The sequence below is a fragment of the Petromyzon marinus genome, chromosome 5, assembly GCF_048934315.1.
Source record: "Petromyzon marinus isolate PM22_M1 ecotype Great Lakes invasive population chromosome 5, UKy_Petmar_22M1.pri1.0, whole genome shotgun sequence".
Taxonomy (NCBI): Eukaryota; Metazoa; Chordata; class Hyperoartia; order Petromyzontiformes; family Petromyzontidae; genus Petromyzon; species Petromyzon marinus.
Genome location: NC_133671.1, coordinates 22,041,401 through 22,065,201, shown reverse-complemented (window position 1 = coordinate 22,065,201; position 23,801 = coordinate 22,041,401). Strand labels below are relative to the sequence as shown.

The 23,801-nt window shown below is 54.9% G+C and overlaps 1 protein-coding gene across 2 annotated transcripts; it reads right to left on the bottom strand.

Annotated features, from left to right (window-relative positions):
• Positions 1-437: 437 nt before the first annotated feature.
• SETD1A (SET domain containing 1A, histone lysine methyltransferase) lies at positions 438-21,970 on the bottom strand. 2 transcript variants are annotated; one of them, XM_076062827.1, is made up of 23 exons: positions 20,976-21,969; positions 20,177-20,366; positions 19,491-19,589; positions 18,677-18,947; positions 18,025-18,146; positions 17,329-17,553; positions 15,134-16,135; positions 14,330-14,930; positions 13,477-13,769; positions 12,606-12,764; positions 12,019-12,106; positions 11,256-11,383; positions 11,049-11,091; positions 10,614-10,916; positions 10,302-10,426; positions 8,206-9,328; positions 7,415-7,935; positions 6,451-6,588; positions 5,970-5,990; positions 5,222-5,386; positions 3,504-3,623; positions 2,696-2,833; positions 438-2,096 (listed from the first exon to the last, which is right to left on the bottom strand). In XM_076062827.1, exons 2-23 carry the CDS (start codon positions 20,339-20,341, stop codon positions 1,923-1,925), a joined length of 6,024 nt encoding a protein of 2,007 aa, XP_075918942.1. In that variant the 5' UTR covers positions 20,342-20,366; positions 20,976-21,969; the 3' UTR covers positions 438-1,922. The 2 variants fall into 2 exon arrangements, with proteins under 2 accessions (XP_075918942.1, XP_075918941.1); XM_076062826.1 differs by lacking the exons at positions 438-2,096; positions 2,696-2,833; positions 3,504-3,623; positions 5,222-5,386; positions 5,970-5,990 and having other exon boundaries at positions 6,576-7,935; positions 10,302-10,393; positions 20,976-21,970.
• Positions 21,971-23,801: the final 1,831 nt, after the last annotated feature.

Sequence of the window (23,801 nt, the reverse complement as noted above, 5' to 3'; positions counted from 1 at the left end):
TTCCGTGCTCCTCGCTCGCGACGCGTCGGCTGCTCCAACCCAAACGACGCACCGCGAACTTCTGGGCACGTGACCAGAGCACCGTCACGTCAGTCAACCCCCCACGGCGTGCAAAACAAACGCTCGCCCACGTGGTGCCGTCAGCAGATGGCAGAGCAGCGACGCATTCGAATCTATCGTATGCCTGGATACTCCGGTTTCATCCCACATGTCAAACATTCACATATGGGATCGGCCAAATGTAGGACCCTCCTGAAAAAAAGTCAACCGAGGTGAGGCTTTCCTGGGTAAATAAAGGGCGTTACTATTATGACTGCTTTTAAATAATCTCTCCTGGTTATGCCGTATAATTACAGCCCGTGTAAGCGTGTGACAACACGCACGTTACTCGTGCATCCGCACTTAAAACATTTTAAAAACCGCACAACAAACAGATCCTGAGAAGAGGGTTGTAAATTTATTGTCCTTTATATAAAATGTACTATAATACACGGGGCAAATACTGCATGTTAAACAATACACAGCATATAAACATATGTACATTTAAAAAAAAACACGGGCAAAATAACGACAGGCCAAGACGCTGCCTTTTAGCGATCGGACAAAAAGGACAACAGAAGGGCAGAACGCAGGCAACCGAAACGGAGACGGCCTCTTCAGGCGCTCTCTCGAAACATCCACTCCCCGTGACAGCAGAGCCACGCGTGGCAGAAGAAAGGTTTGCCTTTACAAAAACGTAATAAAAATAAACCCCATCAGAAACAATACAGTACAATATGTACAAGAACTAAGGCTAAGGGCCAACTGGACCGGTGGGGGAACGAAAACTCGCCTGGGGTTCCCCGCTTTCCCCAAAGGCTCGTGGGATTCGTGTCCCCCCTAAATTGTCACGAGCGCCACTGCAGCCTCTTGCAGTCTAAGAAGTCATCACTTGAAGCAGGAGTGTCCGTCGGGAACAGCCTCCACGTGCCTAGCGAACGACTTGTACCGACGGCAGTGCAGGCGAGAGGTCTTTTGGCAGAGCGCGGCCCCCCCTCCCCCCAAGCTGCCACTTTTGCCATGGTTTTTAGATGGAAGCGACGGGCCAACTATCGGTGGCTGCTGGCGAACCTGCAGGAGTTACCTTATACTAGTCGGGAAATGAAATCCAAAATGCCCTGAGCACTGAAAATCAAACGATTCTGTTGAGCAATCACATTTGCCAGCTTCATGCCGTTGCGATTTTATTTTTTTTAACGACAGCGACACGGCAGATCGCGCAACGACGGGAGACGCGTGCACGGGCGCTCGCCGAAGGCGCCGTCGCACGAGTCGCCGAGTGCGACGGACGGTTGCCGCCGAGGTGCAGGTAGACACGGGACAAACGGCGGGGCGCTCGCCCCGCTCTCTATCGCCGCCGCCGCCGCCGCACGTCGTCAGTGTCTTCTGAGGTTGCTCAATTCGCTGACCTCCTCGCGTAAGTAAACTGTCACGGCGACCACATAAATAAGCGTGCGACTGACCGAGGAGGAACGGAGCACGTCACTTTGGTCACACGGGTGGGTGGTCGACAAGGACGTGAAGAAGATGGAACGCAACTCAACCACGCCTCCCCCCCCCGGCTCGCTTCGCCCGGCCACCTCTTTATTCTGCAGGCTTGTCCAGCAGCGAGGGGTCGCCGCGTCACCGACACCTCCCCCCACCTCGGCATTATTTTTCCAGGGCACGAAGAGACGGCGACCGATCATGGAAATGCCAGCTCGGGGCACTGAGCCGCTCCCGCGGGTGGGAACGCCGCCACGGGAAGGCGTAAATATCCACGCATGGCGCGCGACGCCCTCCCCCCCTCCCCCACGGGCAGGAGAGGTCCCCGGGACAGGAACCGGTGCCGGTGCCTGGTAGGGACGCCGACGCCGCTGCTTCCGCCACCGCCGGCGTTGGGCTCAGTTGAGCGTGCCGCGGCAGTGCTCTGCTCCGCACAGGCAGGGAATCTTGTTCTCCTCGATGGGGAATTTGTAGTCGTAGGTGATCTCCTCGTTTACGTTGATGGCTTGCTTGGAGTAGATCACGATCCTCTTTTGCGACTCCACCGTGATGACCTTGGCGTAGCAGTTTGGCTGTGGATCGGCAATGCAGAGTCAGGTACGGTGCCCACACGGCCACCCGCGTTGCCGTGATGACCTTTGGGTGTCATTTTGGCCGAGCAATGAGCAACTAAACAAAGGCGGCGTGTGTTACAAAGCAGTAGTCGGGCCTCTGCCACCCTCCCACACACGGCCTTTCTCAAGTTAAGCAGTGCAAGTTAAAAACGTTTATGACCATCTTTGACCACAATTTAAAGCAAAGGAAAAAAGTGAGCACGTGAGCGCTTCCTAAATTCTAAAAAAATGAAGTTTGACAAGTCTCCAAAAACCTTAAAATCATCGAGGATGCCGTTCTCTTCCCCTTCTCTTAATTTCGCAGGACTAATTATGGACGTAATAATCTGCAATGGCATAAGGCACTGTGCTATGAACGTGACGACCCGAGTTCTATTCCCAGCTACAGCCAACACCAGCGGCAAATTCACCGATCCTGGGCCATTCGTTTGGCGTGGTGACGTATGCTCAAAACAACCCCCATGACCGACAGCCCCAGGGGAAGGCCTTTGCCCAGCGGTGGACTGAGAAAGGGCCGCGATAATTTCACTCGCTCGTGCGGGCCAGAGCATACTCACGTTGCAGCTGTGGTTGATGAAGCGCGCCAGGTTTCCGACCTTGGTGGCGTCGATGATGGTGTCGTGGTCGACACGGAACAGGTAGCTGCTGCCGATGCCCTCCACCTCGTACCGCTTCTCCCGCATGTCGGCCACCAGCTGCGGAGCACGCGGAGCGTTCAACACATCTGCATCACCGTCGTCAAGCAACGATCGATTCACTGCCGGATAAAAGCCCCCCCCCCCACCAAATTGCCACCATCAACCACTCACGGTCCTACGATGTAGCAACCCATCCGGTACGTGCACACGGGATGATTTCATCGCTCAATCTCCGACGGTTGACGTCCTCTCGAGGGCGAGTTACCTCCTTCGGTTGCCACTCTGACGTTAAGTTTTTGACCGCCAACTGTAAAGTCCCTTCCAGCAACGCGTCCTGGCCTAGCCCAGTTGCTTTTCTTAACGAGTATACAAATCTCGTTAACCTGCGCATGTTATGTCATAACCGATTTATAACTGTAGAATCGAAGCATTGTTGGACACTAATAAACTGACAGACCTGCAGACTGCATCCCCGATATGGGACCATTCTGAAAAATAATTTAGCAACTTAGCGAGGCCTTCCTGGATAAACAAAACAGTCAAAAACCACACGCAGTAACGATCCAATTGTACTTTGTACTTATCGTAGATATCCTGCCAGAGCATCAACAACAAAGGGAGATTCGAGGATGCAACGCAAGAAGCTAACGCGCGCGCGGACACCCGGCGGTGAGCGTGGGCACGGCGAGGCTCGCACGGCGGTGAGCGTGGGCACGGCGAGGCTTACCTGTCGGATTCCCTGCCCCACGTACTCGATGACCATCTCCTCGGCAGCGATGGGCTCCAAGGCGAAGAGCCCCCACTCGTGGATCCGGCTCTTGGTGAAGCGCAGCTTCTTCTTGCGGAACTACCGGCGAGAACGACGCCGTTTTAACGCAAACAAATCCCCTTCCCCAAGCACCATCCTCTGGCTAACTCGGGGGTCGAGCAACCGAAATAACAAGAAGAGCCCTTTTTTACAAATTCGGTACAAAACTCAACGTGTCAAGAGCCGCAATGCACGTGAAGACATACGTCATACAGACGTATGTACATTACGTCACAAAGCAGTCTGTAAAGAGCCGCAAGTTGCCGGCCCCCTTCTTCACCGCAATCTCCAAACTCACAAATCTCTCCGTCTTGTACAGCAGGGGAGGGGGGCAATCTACGTTCCCGTGCGACTTAATTTCATCAGGCTTGCGGCCACGCTTCTGAATGATAATCATCCGTCACTGGAAGCGTCTTAGCCGCACGAGTCGGCTACTAGAGGGAAACGTTCTAGACTTGCCAATGCTGCGTTTGCAATTTTGGGACTAGTTTGGTGAAAGCCACCCACCCTACCCCTCTCCCCCCACCGTGGATGTCCAGGTGCTGCCCTGGCTGTCCCCGGCTGACCCGGGGACTCGATGTGGTTGTTGTCTTTGTTGTCGTTGTTGGTGCTGGGCCTTGGTTGCTACGTCCGGAGCTGTGCCACGCTGTTGTTCTCCTCTCTCTTGTATTTCCCTGCCCTAACGCCTCCCCCACAACCCCAACCCCCTTCGACCCGAATGTAGATTATTTGAGATGCTAAATACTATTCACCCATTGCTATCAGATCCCAGAAGCTAAGTAGGTCTGAGACTGTACAGTGTTTGGATAAGCGACCACCATGTATAAAGCACGTGTTGCAGGCCGCTATGGGGCAGCAGAGGGCGGTGCAGTCAAAAGAATGTACGCAAATTTAGAGTTTAAACACTTTGTGCAGAACCCAGCTACTCGCAAGCGTTAACAACAACTACATCCTGTGATCATATAACGCCCGTTTTGGCATCTTTACATTGCTTGCATGTGAAACACAGGAATGGTTTTAAGGTTCGGTTATGAACATACAAGGCCCTGAATGATCTGGCTCTCCACGTTGGGCCCAACAGATCCGCTTGCCATTCCGCACCCGACACGTCACCTCCGTTTGTCAGACTCTGGTCGACTGCTAGACCCCAACACGACTGCTGGACCCCAACACGAGGCTTGTCTCCACGGTTGGCAGTGCATTCTTTTCCTCCGCTCCAAGATCGGATTCATTGCCCAAGGCCATCGGAGATTCAGATACCAGCGGTATTTTTAAACTTCATCCTAATACTTATTTTTATTTACTGGCCTTTAAAATTGTGTTTTTTTTTCCTTTCACGGCTATTGTTTTGCATTTGCCTTTTTATTTGTTTTAGATTGCACAGCTTTGGGACGTTGGTGTTTGTTCAAGGCGCTGTACTAAAAATAAGTAATATTGTTATTGTTGGTTATCTAATTGTTGTACTGGATGTCTTAGCTCCCAGCCTTCACCAACAGCACTGACCGGCGTGGTGAAAGGTCAAATAATCCGCACGAGGTGGGGAGGAGGCCCTTATGCAGCACGTGACTGGGACATCGTTGTTGTTCTTGTCGAGGATGTAGGTGAGGTTTGGTGGGACTCTGCCCTGGACGTCTCACCTTGAGCTGGTTGAACTTGAAGACGTCGCTGTCGGCCAAAACGCCCCCGATGCTGCCGATGGAGGCGAGGAGTCGGCGCTGCTCCCACCGGCGCTCCGAGCCTGCCCGTGCTGCGCTGCTACCCCCCTGCTGTTGCTGCAGCTGCTGGTTCATGGCATTGGCGCCCTGCGCAAAGACAAAAAGGCAAAGATCCACCGTGCAGCATTTAACAGACTATTGGGAGCACCGACGAAGAAAGCACCGACGAAGAAACACACACACGTACGCGTGTGTGTGTGTGCGTTAAATATGACACATACACCACCATGCAGGCATGAACAGTGCCAACAAAATATTGAACAACACGCAGGACCAGGCATTCCAAGCACACGTGACACATGACGCAATCACGCAACAACGCACATGCCATGCAGAGTCCACGCACACACAACTGCTGGCAAGCGCGCGTATGCACACACGCACACGATCGCAAAGTAGGGCAACGCAGAGACAAGGAAGCACGCGGGCATGAAAATTAACGACCGTCTCAACGGGATGCAGAGCATTTGCCGAAACATAAAATGCCGCGAATAAATGTACAGCCCGCGGCTTTGAATAAACTCTCTGCGAGTTCAACGAAGAAATGTTCAAGTCCCGCACGCAGACACCGAAAGCCGCACGCGGACGAAGGCACGGCACGAGCGGGCGCCACACAAAGGCACGACGACGACGCGGCATGCGGCGGGGTTGGGGGCCGGGAGCTGCTCACCACGATGGCGCCCTCTGCCAGCTGCCACATCACAGTGCAGCAGCAGAGACACAGAAACCGCAGCATCACCGTAAAGAACACCCACCGGCTTCCGACAAAATCAACGCCGTCTCGCGCAACCGAGGACTAACGCAGAAACCACTTCGTTGTCAGAAGGGTTGGAGGCCTTGGTGGCCACAGGCTAACCGCGGTTTACCCCCATATGGACAGACTCGCTGAATACAAACAACACAATTCCAACAAAACACAAGTGACCACTATACCTACCACTCACACATCCCCCCCACCCCCCCCCCCTCCGGATCCTCGCGTTAATCTCATGGAGCTGCGCCCCTTTACAAAGAAGACCCACTCGCGCCGATTCCTTCCTGCACGTGGCTACATCATCTTGGGGCAAAAAAAGTCTTCCCCTCGTCCCCTTCCCGCCCCCCCCTCAACACTTCCCCACCGACTGGAGGCTGTTAGGGGCTGCTCCACCAACCTGAATCTGCGAGGGGCTCTCCTGGCTCTTGCCCTCGCGTTTCTCCTTGTGGCTGAGCTTGTAGAAGCCCTCGCAGCGCGCGCAGCCAGACAGGTGCTCGCGCGGGCTCTCCTCGTCGTCCTTCTTCTTCTTCTTGCCCTTCTTCTTGCGGCCGTCCGGCACGATGCTGGGTGCCACGGGGTCAAGGGTAACGACGCAGATCTCCGGCGACGGCCGGCAGGCACGCCGAGACGGGCAAGGCGCGAGCTTTGCACGTCACGCTCTCGAAACGTTTTTTTTTAAACCGGTTGTTGCTTTGAAAATGACCGTGACACACGAACCTCCCCCCCCCCCCCATAACAGCACAAAATGCATTCAATGTGCCTTGGTGAAAATAGTAAAAACACATACACACACACACACACGGTTTGTACACAAATCTGATGTTATTTTTTTCCATGACGGATGGCTGGTTTTCTATTACGTGCTCGTACCTGTGCTCGGCTTTGACACGTCCATCGGGACGAACACGGTGACACCTCACGTTACAGACACCTGTGTTTCAGAAGCCATCTCGTGACAGGCAGATGCACGAATGAGCTGCTTCATCAACAAAGGCCAACCCCCCCCCCCCCGTGACCTGTAACAGACTGTTGGGTCGCAGCAGGAGTGCTGTCAGCGATCGCTTATTAAGCCAGCCATGGCACGCGAGTGCCTATGTTTACACACCACACGTTAGCCTTACATTCAACCTGCCCGCACTTCCAATTAGCACGGTTGGCGATTGGCACGGTTGGCTATGTATTGCGTGAAAGAAGTTCAATATATATGTATACGTGTCCAGGGAGGCCGAGGGCAGTTCATATATCCACCACGAACGTTAGCCATGGCTGGGAATGAAACTCGCATTACCACGTTCGTAGCGCGGTCTGCTCACCGCTACGCCACGGATCCACCCAATGTGCACGTGCCCGCACACACACACAGAAGCACTGCTGGTGAAGTCAAGGATATGGCAGTGCCAGACCCAGTGTGTTTCGTTGAGCCAGTCGGGCCCCCCCTCCTGCGTGAGCAGCTTGCTGTAGATCTCCTTCATGTAGAGGACGTCCTCCATGTCGATTCCGGCGCTCCAGATGTCGTAGAGGATGGCCATCTCCTCCAGCTCCGTGCGCTGCTTGTACAGAGCCAGCTTCTCTTCAAAGTCATCGTCGTCATCTTCGTCCTCCTCCTCATCCTCCTCACCGCCCACTTCCTCCACCTTTTCTTTCTCGGCGCGGTGGTCCAAGGCGGCGGCGGCGGCGGCGGCGATGGAAGGAGCGCCCCGAGCCCCCCGGTCCTCCGCCGTTTCCACGCTTTTGCTGTCTGCGGTTACGGCGGTGGCGGTGGTGGCGGCGCCATCCGTTTCCCGCTTGTGCCGCACCTCCCCGGGCTCGCGCTCGCGCCTCCCCTCTCTGTCACGGCCGCGCACCTCCCCCGGCTCCACGTCCACCATCACCTCTCCCGGCTCTGCGAGGAAGCGCAACGCGGAACGCGCGCACGGCCAGCGATTAAACCACCAAAACGCTGAAGCAAACTCGGCGCGCATACATTCGGGTCGTTTCCTGGCTATCTACTCCGGACGTAGACGCACGCATTACGATGCATTCAGTCAGGCACGAGCAGCAGCGAGCGGTGTGACGGAACGCATCGGTGGGCGAGCGTCAACGCATCTCTGGGCGAGGCAGAATGATTGGCGAGCGTGAACGACGGTGGGCGAGTGTAAGCTCGTCCGCTCACCTGGCTCGGTGTCGGTGATCTCCACCTCGTGCTCCACGTGGAGCTTGTGGATGTCGCTGTCCATGCGCTCGGTGAGGCGCCGGGCCCTCTCGTCGTTCTCCGAGCTCCCGTCCGGCGCCACCGGCGCCGCGGCCTCACCGCTCGGGGCTTTGCGCGCGGCGCATTCGCTGGGCGACGGCAGCTTCGCGTAGCTGTGCTCCACGTACAGCTGCTGCTGAACCAGAGACACCTCCTCTTCCTTCTCCTCCTCCTCCTCAAGCTCCAGCTGCATCAGCTCCTCCGCCTCGGACGTCGGTTCGAATGCCTCGCGGTCGCTTCCAGCCACCCGGGGCTTCATCGCCGTGAGCGCCACGTCGGCCAGAACGTCCAGGTCGCGGGTGGTCGCGGCCTGCCGACCGTCGCGATGCAGGGGCGAAGCCCAGTTGGCGAGCTCGAGCAGCGAGTTGGCGCTCAGGCGCTCCTTGCACCAAAGCCGCTCGTCCTCGCTCTCCACGGCGCCGACGCCACGGCCCGGCGTGGAGGGCGGGCCGTCCGACGACTTGGACGACTCCCACCCGGGAACGCCGTACACGTAGGGCGACTCGGAGGGGTCGCTGGGCGTCTGGTGGCGCCGCGGCCCGTCGTGGTGGTGGTGGTGGCCGCGGGATCGCCCGCGCGACCTCGCGTGGCCGTGCTCGGGGGGTGGCGACTTGACGAGCGCCGCGTGGTCCAGCGGGATTTGATGCTGGGGCGACGCGGCCGCAGTCGCGGCCGCCGGCTCCGCCGTCGGCGGAACGCAGGCGGCAGGGGAGGAGGCCGGTGCGGCGTCGACTTGCCGGACGTCTTTGGGACCGGGCGTCGTCGGCGCCAGCAGAGTGGACGTGGAAGATGCGGGAGAGGTGACGGTTTGCAGCGAGAAGTCCGAGTCGGAGAGCGCGGCGTGCGAGTCCCGGCCGGGCGTTCGCGGGAGGTCGCTGTCGGCGTCCTCCGCGGGCTGCGGTGGGGGCGGCGGGGGCGAAGGCGAGCGACGCTGCGTGCCGCCGCGTTTCCTCTTCACCGGGGTCTCCGGGCCCGAGTCGCTCTCCTCCGTTTTAGCGCTCGGCGGCGTCAGAGGGGTTCCGGCAGATTTGGGTGCTGCTGGAACCTGTGAAAAAGAAAACGAAACGATTTTTAAACAAAGTTGGTTGAGACACACGTTCGCACACACGCACATTCATACACACAGGTACATTCACACACACACAAGTACCAGGTGTGCAACGTTCGTACACAAACCCGATTGTTTATTTTCCATGACAGATGACTAGTTTTCTATTTAGAACACGCACCTGCACTCAGCGTTGACAAGTCCAATGGCATGAACACAGTGACGCCATCTCATCACAGGCAAATGTACGAATGAGCCGTTTCATATGCTGTGGTTGTTCACGGAGATCAGTCGAGTCTACCACTACCCTCAAAATACATTTTCAGCTTAAGAGCTCGTAAATGCGCCGCACGAAGAAATCCCTAAACCACCACCCCGAGATCTACGCAGACCGTAACCACAGATCATGCACAACTGACAGCTAGAGATGCCTGGTAAACAGGAGGCCGCTAGTATAGCACTGGTGTCAAAGGAGCTCCACACCCTTTCAGTCTTTAAACAAGGGCATTTTTTATTCTGGTCATAGAATATTTCAGGTCTTCGGTGACTGACTGCCACATGGTAGACTTACCGAGTACTTGAGTATCATGAGAATGAACGAGGTCTGCAGATGCACACTTCAATTGAGATTTAGAGAAATCAGAAAATTGGATTATTGCCATGGCCATGATGTTCCATGACCGTGGGAACTTTGTAGTCGAGTGTTCATCATTGCAAGGCCCAGGGGCCACTAGGGGCCGCTGGTGGCCTTTAGTGCGGCCCCTGACGTGCGGCCCCTGAGAATACACAACATGTGAAAACACTCTCCATGGTGGCGTCAAGCCCAATGATTTTTAAATGTGTGGTGGCCCTCACACTGATGATGTCTTATCGGCGAAAGTGCCCCCCGCCGCCCCCTCTGAAAAGAAGTGGATTAACACTGATGTAGATGCTGGACGCTGTATCAGCGGTACAACCCTACATCACCGACCTGGAACGGACTGTCCGGTGCCGTGTCGACAGGTGCCGTTTCTTCTGGTACCTCCTCAGTCTTCTTGCTCGCCTCAGCAGCAGGTTTCGGCACTGAGAGAGAAACGCTGACCGTCACGACGCGCCCTGGCGGACAGACACGAACCGCAGCAGGCAGCGCGGTAGATTTAGCCGCCACCCAAGATACAACGCAGATGCAGCGATGCGACGCGGCTCGCAGTAATTGTTAATAAACGTATGGAAGAGCAACGGCAAACGACTTCCAAAAGACGGGGGCGACATGCCGTAGCGCCACGTGGAGCAGAGCGCAAACCTGCAACAGCAGCGGCCGTGTCGCCCTCCTTCACGCCGACTTCCACCTCCTCCACGCCGGCGTCCACTTTCACCACCGAGGCCTTGTTGACCGTCGGCACTTTGAAAACGTCTTTCCCATCGTCGGCCGCCTCTTCCACCTCTTCGTCCGAAGAGGAGCTGCTCTCGTACTCTGAGGAAGACCCGTCTTCGCTCTCGGACGACGAGGAAGACGACGATGACGACGATGATGACGATGACGACGACGACGACGAGGACGACGACCCTGACCCCTTGACCGAGGCGGTGCTCGAGGCCTCTTCAGCTGGCGAAGGAGAAAACACGTATTTATAAACATCACGATAGAAAAGCCTTTGTCTTTTGACTGCGTGTGCATTCACGTGCGAAACGTTCAACTCGTTTGTGTGTTTAGGGAAAAAAGGGTTAAAAACGTTACCGTTAGAATCGTCGTCCGAATCGCGGGAAGATTCCTCGGACTCCTGCAACAATAAAGCGCAGTCACTCATATATATAGCATTCTGATCTCTGGGTCACAATTTTACAGGTGTCAAAATACCACGTCTCTTGGGAGCCAGCCAGGGCTGCGTGCCAGGATCTTACGGTGACCAGGAAACCGCCCGTCAACCGTGCCGACAGGGCCCACCTTGTCGGAGCTCTCCTCCTCTCCCTCGCTGTCCAGGTCCAGGGAGCGCGCGCGTTTCTGCCGCTGCTTGGCGGGGGGCTTGTCCCGCTTAATGGGGGGCAGCGCGGCTTCCTTGCCCTGCTCCGACTCTGTGGGAGAGGAGGGTCGGCATCAGCACGAGCGGGCGCCAAACGCGTCGCACGTGCGGCACCTTTGGTCGGTCCCGCGGGGGTCACGGGGGGTTAACTTGACCTATTTCACCGAGCTGATCGGTGCGGGTTATCGAAGGTGGGAAGCGTAGAGCGTGGAAGCGTGCCGACAATGTAGCCGCGCAGCAATCTACACCTCCCGAATGGTGGTCAAGTTTCACATTTTAAGTTTATTTTGTTTAACCAGGCGAGAACTCGGGCCTCATTGTCAGCAGCGACCTGGGTCACCACAACGACAAAAGCCACGAAGCCAACAGAGAGATCAGAGCGCAAATCACCGTTTCACCGATCAAACCACTACCCAGGTTCCAACCACCTTAGCTTGAGGTCGGATGTGATCCGGAGCTTTCTGGGCGATTTGATCATAGCCCAGTGCAAAATAGCAGAAGAAAAAGAGAAAGCAGCTGGAGTGATGCGCAAGAGGGAAGGAGGGCCACACCTGGCCACCGCTCCGGAAACTCCGGTTACAATTATGAAACGGTGGCTATCGCGGCGGCAACTTTGACAAACGGCGGTGGCGCGGTTGACCGTGTGAGGTGCTGCTCTCCCCGCTGCCAGTGGGTGAGCCAACCGACCTTCCTCGTAGTCGTAAGCTGGAGTGGAGGGCCTCATTCTCTTCGGGTCACTCATGGAGTCGCCCTCAGGTGGGTCTTTCCTCTTAACCTACACGCAAAAAAACAGACAGCATGGCAATGAGGAACACAACTTCTTTAATTTACAAATAAAAATTACAAAAAACACAGAATGGGGTTCGGGTTCACGGTTGGGGTTCAGGGTTTGGATATAGAGTTTAAGAGTAGGGTTTAGAGAGCAGGGGTCGGCAACGAAAATTACAAAAATGTTTTTTTTCAAATTCGGTAAGAAATTGAATATTTCAAGAGCAGTAATCTATCAGAATAAAAGATGGTGGTCCTTAATAAAGAACGTCCCGAAGCAGTCCTTAAAGAGCCGCATGCAGCTCCGGAGCCACAGGTTGCCGACCCCTGGTTTAGAGGGGTTGGGTTCTCGGTTCTGATTCTGAGAGGGTATTTCACAGCACAACCTGCCTCTGCATTTACCATCGTTTCCTACCTCCCCACACCACCCCTATCACCCTCACCCGAGTGACCTCGTGGCTTCCTCACACCCCTGCCGACCGGCCCGTCGGCTCTGCGCTGCTCACCTTGAAGGACGGCATGTGGAGACCACGGAAACCCATGGCCATGCCAAGGCCCTCCACGCCGAAGGGCCCCCCCTTGGCCAGGCTGTCGTACAACATCTCCTTGGGCCTCGGTCGTTCCTCGTCCCTCATCTGGCCTTGGGCCAGGGACGGCTGTTCGCTCTGCAACACGACACGTACGCGAATCTGAATAAGCGCATTGTCCTCAAAGGCTCCGAGAATGAGAAATGTGACACTGCCGAGCACGGCGTTTCTCGGTAGTGCGTACACTCTTACATACGTTGACACAAACCAAAACCATGACTCTCATATGCGCCCAATGTGGGCTCACATTAAATCACCGATTGGTGGATGAGCGCGTTGTGCCCGATTGCAAACATTAGAATCCGGCTTCATTGGGTGCGACAGTGCGCAACCAAACCGCATCGACTGCACGGTGAAATAATGACGCAGCGTTGATTGTGTCGCAATCGATCTCTCGTGATAGCATCTACCCATTGATTGCACTGAAATTGCAGTGTATCTAGGCCTTAGCTCTATCCCTAACCCGCATTTGTGCCAAATAAATTAAAACCATTTTCCCTCACCAAACCCTTTTCCATACATGATTACGCCACGCGCATTAACACGCAGCATGTCCAGGAAATTACTCAATTGGAACAGTTTGCATAGCAATCATCGCCCCCTACTGCGAAACTGTGCAGGACCCTCCTGAAAAAGTCACGAGACTCAATGAGCCCTTCCTAGGTAAACAACTGCTGCCACTCAGAATTTCAAAAAACAATTCTGAGTGGCAGCAGCAGCAGTAATGTTGAGAGTAACGGCGCTTTTCATGAGAGCGCAAGCTCATAGACTGCCGCGCCGCCTCCCGCACCTTGGCCTTGCTTTCTCGCAGGTCCCACCACAGGTCAAAGGTCTTGAAGGCCACCATCTCCACCATCTTGCGAACGATGTCACGCGTCATGATGTTCTTCATCTCGAGCACCAACGTGCTCAACACCTCCTCTACGGTCAGGCGGTGAGGCTCCTCGAAGTCCATCGAGTTGGGGTCAAAGGTCGGCAGGCGGAAGGACCCAAAATTGAATTCAGACTCCCCGGCTGCGGGGCCGCCACTGTTCCCTGCACTCCTCGCGGTACTCCCGCCATCGTAGTGCTGGAAGGGGAAGCCTGCATTGATGCACACACGCACACACGCATGAACGCACACACGCACGGGAAAGAGAGATGTACTATCATCCTGCGACGTCCATCATCCTTCTTCACCATGTTCTTCTCACCCACCAGCTTCACAACTAAAGTGTGGCACAACAATCAGAAAACAAACATACCACTGAAAAAAATGGTTCACAGGAAAGTCAATTTAAAAGCGTGCGAGATCATACGTGAAAATCGTTACAGCTATGCACTTCAAGCAAACAAGACGCACAGGTTATGGATTATGAAATAAGCACAAGCTGCACTCCACGATGAGGTCATCTACTACAGCAATTCAAAAAGGTTAACGTAATGCGGTCGCTATTGCTCAGCAACATGCAGAGTGCAACATCTACTTCAACATCTACTTCAGCATTAGATGAGGTCATCTACTACAGCAAGTCAACAAGGTTAACGTAATGTAGTCGCTATTGCTCCGCAACATGCAGAGTGCAACATCTACTTCAGCATTAGCCACACAACGGCTATACATACATATCGACAGCACAGACAGGAAGCACAGGTCAACGTACCGGCAGGACCATCATCCGCGCCGGCGCCTTGGTACATGAATCCTTGCCCCTGTCCCGAGTAGACGGCGTCGCGCACCATGTCCACCACCAACTCGGCCATGTCGGCCGGCAGCGCCGAGAAGGGCGTGTGATGCTGCTCGCTCACCAGGAAGGGCAGCCGATCGTGCAGCGCGTACAGCACGCGGCTCACCACCTGCGTCTGCGCCGCGTAGGGCACGGGCGGGGCCCCCAGCCGCGCCAGCGCCCCGCTTATCAGCTCCATGACGCCGTAAAACTCGGAGGGCTGCGCCAGCGGGGCCGAAACGGCGCCCGCCACGTGCACGGGGTGCGGCGGCGGAGGCATGGGGGGCAGCGGCGGGATGTGCACCGAGTAGGCGGCACCCGGAGGCGGTGGAGGCGGCTGCTGCGGCACGTAGCCCGGCAGGGGCGGCACCGGCATGCCCGGCATAGCGGAAGGGATGGGCAGGGGAGGCAGCATGGACGCCGCCGGGCCCCGTGATGGCAGCGGCAGGGAGATGCCCGTCCCGTGGCCGCCGTGCTCTGCCAGCGGGGACGCCTCGCCGTCCGAAATCTCCATGTCATCACCAGATTGCTGCCCGGACTGGCCAAGGTGAATATTCCCATCACAATCATCATTGTCATCATCAATCAAATCACAAAAATACTACTTCATTAGATTGCATGCATAACATTTAAATTCCTACTCTACACTGATGCATGCGTTAACTAGTCTATGCAATGACACATGCCTTAAATACATTGTGAAGAAAACAAAAATGCCGATAGGAAATTACTGCCACGTACGTCCATGTGGTTGGTGGGCGTGCCGATTTCTACGGTGATGCCTGTGATGTCGCTTGCCAGCATGACATCGCCGGGCTCCTGCATGGTCACCAGATATTCTTCCTGGTGCTGCGTCGCCCCTACTGCCAGCTTGGCCACAGAGCCGTCCGAATAGAGTTGCTGCTTTGCACTTTCCTCATCATCGTCCGAATCAGACGTGGCCTGCAGGAAAGAAAACTTGTCACGCTGTTCCCTGAGCAGCATGGCGATGCGCGAGTCCAGGCTCGACTGCTGCTCGTCAACCACTGCCTCCTCGCGCTTCGCCGGGCTTTCCTGCTCCGCCGGCGGAGGCTCCGGCGGTTGAGTTTGCGGTGGTGGAGGCAGCAGGGGCTGGTGGTGGACAGAAGTGCTAGCGTTCTGGGCATCGACGCCGCAGCCAACGCCGTCAACGGCCAACGCGGCGTCCGGCACAATTTCAGGAGACGTCGATTTGCTCGGCGACTCGGACTCGCCGGAAACGAGGGGAGCGGTTGCCGGCACGCTGGCGGGGGGCACCGATGTGGGTGTCTGTGTCCTCTCGGGGCTGTAGAATCCGGGCGGGGGCCCCGTGTTGCTGTAGTAGTCGGAGCCGCCGCCCCGGTGTCCCGTCTCACCCAAGTGGTAACTGTCCGGCTCGGGTTGCGCGGGCGGAGGCGCTTGGAACTCCTGCTCTGCCGGGGGCAGCATGAACGGAGGCGGAGGGATCTCGGGGTAAGGAGGGAAGGCTGGCGAGAAGAGGGGAGGCGGTGGTGGGAAGTCGGGTGGATAGCCAGCGCCCTCCAGTGGAAACTGCTTGGCGTACGGCGGAGGGTAAGGTGGCTCGGGGGCCATGAAATGCATGGGCGGCGGCGGGGGAGGCGGCGGCGGCGGGTAGTGCGGCTCTTGTCTCACGCCGTACGTGTCCGTGTACGGGCCGTCGTGCCTCCGCGAATTAAAGCCAGCCGGTTCCAGAGGCAGGGGCGGATAGGAAAACACAGGCGTTCCCTGCAAAGACAAGAGAAAGCTCATCTCCGTCCGGCACCCAGCCAAAGCCACTATGTCTCGGCTCCAAATCTACGTCCCTGTTGCTCTGACACCAATGCATCCCAACAACGATGTCATTGAACACGAGTTGTTCTAGTTCTTAGTTTACCGTACATTCTGGTGAACACAATGTTATTGGTTGTCTTAGAAAGTTTTTTTTTGTGTTGGCGCCAATTATGTTGTTATACTTGTGCGAGGTGCGATGCCTGAAGCAATAGATGACGATGGTGATGATATGCGAGTCTACAGCTGTGCTACGGGTCTCTGTGGGAGTTTTCAGATCTCTCTAGAATGGTGTCACTGTACATTAGTTGTTCTACGTGTTAGTTTACTCTCAACACCCGCTTGGAGTCTTGTTTTATACTTCTAACTAGCGGGAAGCACCCGGCATTGCCCGGGGGGAATATATATTGAAAAACTTCTCAAAACTTAAAAACATAACATATACGAATGAAAAAAAAAACTTTGATCATTACCTCCTTAATAAAAATTTAAATAAAGCCCAACGCGCGGTGGAAAAAAAACTTACGCTCGCGCGCCAAGATTCAATTCTTTAGATCGCGCAAAGGAATCGAAGGTTGTAGATTGCTTTAGAATCGGCCTATTCCCGTTTAATCGATACCACAAACGCTACCAGATATCGATTCTCGCCACACACTTCATGGTCATCCCCCCCCCCCCTAAAATACAAAAGTAAATGTTTATACGTTTTACATTGTGTACAGTATGGGAGCTAGCCGCATGGCTAATTAAAAGTTTGTTACATATTTCCCCCCCCCCCCCAGCCGCGCATTTGTGCGGGATACACGGCCTACGCGGAGGGTTGGGGGGGGATGCGTGACGTCAGCAGGCACATGCGTCACGCTGCCACATGCGGGTGACATGACAGAGATGTGACGTCACCGCTCACTTGCGTGCAAAATGTATCCCCCCCCCCCCCCAAAAAAAAATACTAAAGTCTATTTTTATAATTTTTGCATGGTGTACAGTCTGGAAAGTACCCACATGGCAAATTTAAAGTTTGTTGCATATCGGGAAGTATGCTAAACATTTTGAAGACACATTCACAAAATTCCCTTTTATATATATAGGTAAGTGACGACGATGATGATGACAGTGGCGTAGAGCGAGAACCGGCAACACCGACGCCTCACCTGTGGCGCGGTGGGGTAGGGCGAGTCCTGGGTGTACGGCGTTCCGGGGCCCTGCCGCGGCGTACTCTGCGTGGACGAGGAGTGCGGCGTGAAGGGCGGAGCGAACGAGCCGGACCCCGAGCCTGCGTAGCCGGTGTCCTGAGAGTACGGCGTGCCGGAACGCGCCGTCGGGGATGGGCCGGCCGTGCTCGTTTCGGACGTGCGCCGGATTCGTGGATCGTTAGCCTTGGGGAGGGGGGGTAATGTCGCAAAATGAAATTAGGGTGGGGAGTGAACCTGGCTTTTGTTATTTTACCACTGTAGCAGTGCCTGCCAGCTGCTCCAACTGCAATGCCATTGCTCTGACTGATGTTCAGCTGTGATACGTACATGTAGAGATTCAGAATCGGAACCTCTATTTAGACTGCTGGATGAGGGATTCCCCACAGTGTGCGGGTCATGGGCGTTATTTGACCGTACTTTACCGTGCTGATTCGTGACAGCGAGCCGCAAAGAAATGGGAGCATAGTAGTTTATAAAAAGGAATGGATTTTCCACGACCGTGCTCTGCTGCCCACAGCTTAGGCCCTATTTTATACTTGGTGGTCGCCCATCCAAGCACTATCCAGGCTCAACGTTGCTTAGGTGGGTGGACAATTAAAGCGGTGTGCTGTGCGCCGCAGAACAACCTGTCACGGTGTTCTTCACTTTGCTCACCTGTATGGGCTCTGGGATGGGAGGTGGAAACATCTCCAAGCGTGGCCGGCTCCCAGTGGGAACCGACTGCGGCGTGAACTGGCCACTCACAATCAGATCGTAGTACTTTTTCCTCTGCTCGCCTGCAGGACACGCGCAGAAAACGATTTATTTTATACAGCAGCAACGGTGGTGTTTACAGTCTAACAGCGGCAGTCCACTCTGTAATTTCTACGTCTAAACACCAATAAATACACAAAACATGTATTTGAATATGCCCAGGTTCTGTGTTGTCCAAATTTCGGGGGCCTCATTTATACGCTATACAAATCTAAACTGTATTGTACAAATATTTGAAACAGGCATTCTCAAGCATCCAGATAATATTTCTTAGCTATCTTTGTAACTTTTACTGTAAACATTTCAAAACAACTTTTATGGATTTACATAGCAATCTCAATGCAACCGCGACTTAAGAGGCTTTGTGAAATAAAAAAAAACACTGCATCGGGGTGGAAAGGCAGGGGAGTAAGGGCAGAGAAACAGAATCAGAGCCTTTATTTAGACTGGAGGAATCCGATGAGCTATGCAGCTCTTTTTCACAGATGTCCAGTATGGGTAGCTCATCAGAGCAATGTGTGAGAACCCCACGGACACGGCGTTGCGCACTGGCCTTTGATGTCGAGCTGCGCGTGGATGATGCTGCCCATGACGGAGGTGTTGTGCAGGTTCTTGACGGCCTCCTTGGCGCCGCGCACCGTGGTGAACACCACCTTGGCAAGGCCCAGGTGCTTCCTGTTCTTGGGGTTGTAGACGATCTCCACCTCCTCCACGTCCCCAAAGCGCTTACACATCTCGACCAGAAAACTCTCCTTCACATTGTCGTTGAGCTTCACGAACGTCACCTCCTTAGGCGGGATCTGTCCTACGTAATGCTCATCGATCTGGAACAAACGACAACGGACGGACGTTTGTTAACAACGCTTTAAAACGTACATTTTATACAACACGCGCTGTACCGGGCACTGTTACATAAACTACAGTATATATTGGGACTGAAATCGTCTATCCACAGGCCTTTGCCAATCTACTGCTAACTGAAGGTCTCTCCCATGCCATGTTGGTCATAGGAGTTCTTTGCCTAGAAGTCACAACACTTTCAGTGTGGGTTGAAGGCGGGAAGCATAAACGCGGGGGGCGTAGAACGTACAGTACAACAATGGATTTGGCTGCACCGCCATATCGTCAAAAACGTGGCCCTGCAGCAACCTATGACCAACTAGCGTGTGTGATGGTCACCCGTACGAGCACAGGTCGCATATCCAGAATGCATGCTGCTTAGCTTTCGATATCTGACAAGTTCGGCTGAATTCTAGGTGATTTGGTGATATGCATGAATGGTGGGTCCACGAGTCTCTGCATGTGAAATGCTTGGCGTTTATTTCCTTGGCGCTTTTATTTTGCTTCAGAGTGATGGAGCGCAGCACCTTGAATTTGGGGACGGGGAGGTCGATCTCTCTTGTCCGCGCCCAGAACCGCTTGTGCCGCGGATCGCGAACTCTGTCCACAGCCGGGAATCCCGCATTCTGCACGCAACCACAAGTCGGAGCTTTGAATGTTTGCACCACGCACAGTCTTGTACCGACAGCCCTGCAATCTCGGCGAATGCCGCTTACACTTTAACAGTGCTGTCTTCATGTGTCTGACAGCAGTTAAAAGTCAGAGTGTATCCCTGCTGAGCAATGGAAGGCGCTCGTATATCTCCAACGGCGGTCACGAGCCAGCGATGGAAATTCCACATTTCTATGGCGGCGATCAGTTCCTCCACCGCTTACCACAATAAGCAGTTGTCATTTTGTGGTCTCTCTAAAAAGACTGCGATGATGGTCGGTTTAAACCAACCACTGAACGGTCTGTCACTAGCACCACCAGGGCTGGACAGCAACGCCGCCGTAATAAAAACACACAATACCGTCACCGCCATCAATGATTAAGACGCCGCCCAGAACGTGGCAACATCTCCCGCCGAGGCATCTCCTCCCACCGTGAACTCGACCCGATGGGTTCAATTCACAACCTCCGAGGGAGGTTCCCACCTCAAAGGGTGGCACCCAAAACCAACGTCGTCACCACCGCCGCCGCCCAAACCCCCAACCGCTGCCGCTACACTCACGGGTAGCGAGAAGGTGGCGCCGTCGTATCGGTAGACCTTCTGGTGGCCCTTCTTGAGGGCCGGGTCCACCAGGAGCTTGTATCCTTTCCACTGCTGCTGGCCCGCCGGGTGCGAGGCCGCCGGCGCTGAGCCTCGCCTTTCGCCGCTCGCCGAGCCGTGATCCATCTCTGCCGCGAGTGCTCACTCACACCTGTCGCCGTGACAGTGGGCACGCGAGAGAGACAGGGACGGCGGGGGGGGTGCAGACGGCGAAGTGTTTATGAGTTTAGTTGTTTAGGAAGGACAAGGGGACGCGGGCAACCCCGCGGGAAGAAACCCACACCCCTAAGGACTCGCGTGACTGCGCGTGTCCCTGTCAACACCCCGGGAGACTCCGTGACACTGCGTGAGACAAGGGACCTCCCCCCCCTCCGCGAGACACCGATAGAACCAGCGAGGTGTGACGCACGGAGACCCCGGTGAGACCGCCACGAGAAGACGCGGCGGGACCGCGTGACGCACCGCTAGGGTGCCGAGAGCGACTCGGGGGTACAGGCACCCCGGGAAGACTCCCGTGACACCGCGCGAGACAAAAGAGTTTCCCCTCAAGACGCCGCGCGATCCTCTCGGAGACGGCGACGGCGCACCGGAACCGTGACGGCGCGGAGTCCCCGCGACTCGCCCCGCGGCCCCTCCGGCCGCGCGCAAGGGGCCCGCGGCCGCCCCCTATCCGAGCGGAGGAGCCTCGAGGCGGGCGGACGCTCGGGCGGGCGGGTAGGCGGGAGCCCTCGGGATAGGCCTCGCTCGCCGTCGCACTCACCCGGGGCGGCGCCGGAGGCATCGCGACGGTTGCCGCGCGTGGCGAGCAGGAGGAGGAGAGGCAGGGCCGCTGTGACGGGGCCCTGCGTGGGGGGTGGTGGGCCGAGACCCGGAGCCGGGAGCCGAGGCCGGGGTCGGGGGGGGCCTCCTCCTCCTCCTCTGCTCCTTCTGCCGCTCAGGCCGCGCCTCCCGACGTGCACCGCGAGAGCGCGCGCCTCGCCTACGGAGGCCCGCGGCGGAACGCGATTGCGAAATGGAGCGGCGAGGACTTCCACCACCCACCCGCCCGCTCGCCCGCTCGCACCTCCTTTAACTTTCACAACTAAGGGGGTTGTTGTTGTTGTTTTGGGGGGTGGGAGCGTTAGATCGCGTGGATATAAATGCGGTGTCGTTAAAAGCCGCCGCCAGCTCGCGACACAGCCGATTAGCAAGGGGGTTGTCACGGACACGGAATGTTCCAAATTCGTGACGGCGCTAACCGGTTTGTGTGTTGGAGAGCAAGTCCACAACATCCACAACATGAGCAATGCACAACATTTACATTCTCGATTGTAAATGTACTCAGATTTACAATCTCAATCGTTAAATGTGCTCGGATTGTAATGTTGCGGATTAATAAGAGTTTGTAAATGTGGGTTTACTTTCCAACACAATCGGTGTGCCGTGTACTGTTACGTTTTGTATGTTCTGTTTACGTGAGAAACCTTACTAATTTTGGCTGCGTCGGGTGGTGGCGGGTTTAACGACACCACATTTAAATATTTACGCGATCTCACCCAAAAAAAACCCCGATCTATTATCAATGCTATTGGTCGCGAAAGCCTCCGAACTCTGTGTTAAACCAGTTCAACTCGTTCGCTTTCTCCGCTCCTCCTCGATCACAACGCTCCAATGATCCCGTCACAGACGAAGATTTGTCAAACGCCGCGTACCACCACCACCACCAGGAGCAGCTGGCCGCCGGCAAACAAAGCGAACTCTGGGCCGGCTCCAAAGCATCGTGTGTCTCTCTAGCAGGCAGAAGCAGCAGCAGCTGCCTCAATGACAGACAGTCGGCCTTCGAGCGATGAGCTCATTCAACTTTGACGAATACAAGTGCAGTTGATGATTTGTTCGCGCCGACGTTCACGGGAATCCGTCCACGTGCTCGTGAGATCGAGGCGCGTTAATGCCACGTTGCGTTAAAAGTCCCCCGGCGAAAGCGCCGCGGGTGTGTAGCGGGAAACGGAATCGCCGAGATTGTTTGATTTTGATGCCATGGTGTTTGATTTTAAACGATATACGTTCGGCTTTTACCTCATGACTGCGTATGGAAATAAAAAAAATGTTAGAAATTATACGTGTTGGGGAATGATGCGTGTCGGTGGAGCAATTATACATTGAACGTTGTTCAAGACACTTGTCAAACGTGAACATTTTCTAAGTCATGCAAATGAGACCACAAGTACCGTATGCGTCATGTGCGAATATCGCATAGTGTACATAAATAGCATAGCAACACGTGTACCTGTGTGTAACCATAGCAACACGTGTACCTGTGCGTAACCAGAGCAACACGTGTACCTGTGTGTAACCATAGCGACACGTGTACCTGTGTGTACCATAGCAACACGTGTACCTGTGTGTAACCATAGCGACACGTGTACCTGTGTGTAACCATAGCGACACGTGTACCTGTGTGCACTATAGCAACACGTGTACCTGTGTGTACCATAGCAACACGTGTACCTGTGTGTACCATGGCAACACGTGTACCTGTGTGTAACCATAGCAACACGTGTACCTGTGTGTACCATGGCAACACGTGTACCTGTGTGTACTATAGCAACACGTGTACCTGTGTGTACCATAGCAACACGCGTACCTGTGTGTACCATAGCAACACGTGTACCTGTGTGTACCATAGCAACACGCGTACCTGTGTGTAACCATAGCAACACGTGTACCTGTGTGTATCATAGCAACACGTGTACCTGTGTGTACCATGGCAACACGTGTACCTGTGTGTAACCATAGCAACACGTGTGCCTGTGTGTATCATAGCAACACGTGTACCTGTGTGTACCATGGCAACACGTGTACCTGTGTGTAACCATAGCAACACGTGTACCTGTGTGTACCATAGCAACACGTGTACCTGTGTGTACTATAGCAACACGTGTACCTGTGTGTACCATAGCAACACGTGTACCTGTGTGTACCATAGCAACACGTGTACCTGTGTGTAACCATAGCAACACGTGTACCTGTGTGTACCATAGCAACACGTGTACCTGTGCAGTACGTGTGTTGCTGTACACGTGCAGCCCTTTGTGGACAACGACACGATCACATTACCCACCAATAGAACATTACTTGCGCGTGCTGTGTCCTGAATGCGTTCGAATAAACGCATCCGTCTAAGACTCCTGCAGTAACCGGATTCATAACAAATACCTAAATGATGCCCCTTGGTAGTAATTCAGCAATTAATCCAGGCGAGTCTCAAGACTTTTTTTTTTTCAGTAGGATCCTGCTTTAGGGTGTTTCTCAAATTCCTTTCGAGGCGGCGTTGTGCGAAACTTCCAAACCCGCCAGGCGGTGAGATTGTGAGGACATTGCGGGGCAAACGCGTGGATTCGTGAACCCATCTGTGCGGACTCGTCAGCGTTGCTCCCTCGTCAGTGTGGGGGATGTTCTCCTAGCGTCTCAGCTTCCTCCCACACAAACCACAACACTCGTTCATTTCACCACACATTGGCCAAACGTCAAAATGCATTATCCTCCTGAAAGGACCTGATGTCCGTAGACTAGTCAGTGAATTACGGAGAAAGTAAAAATGTGTTTT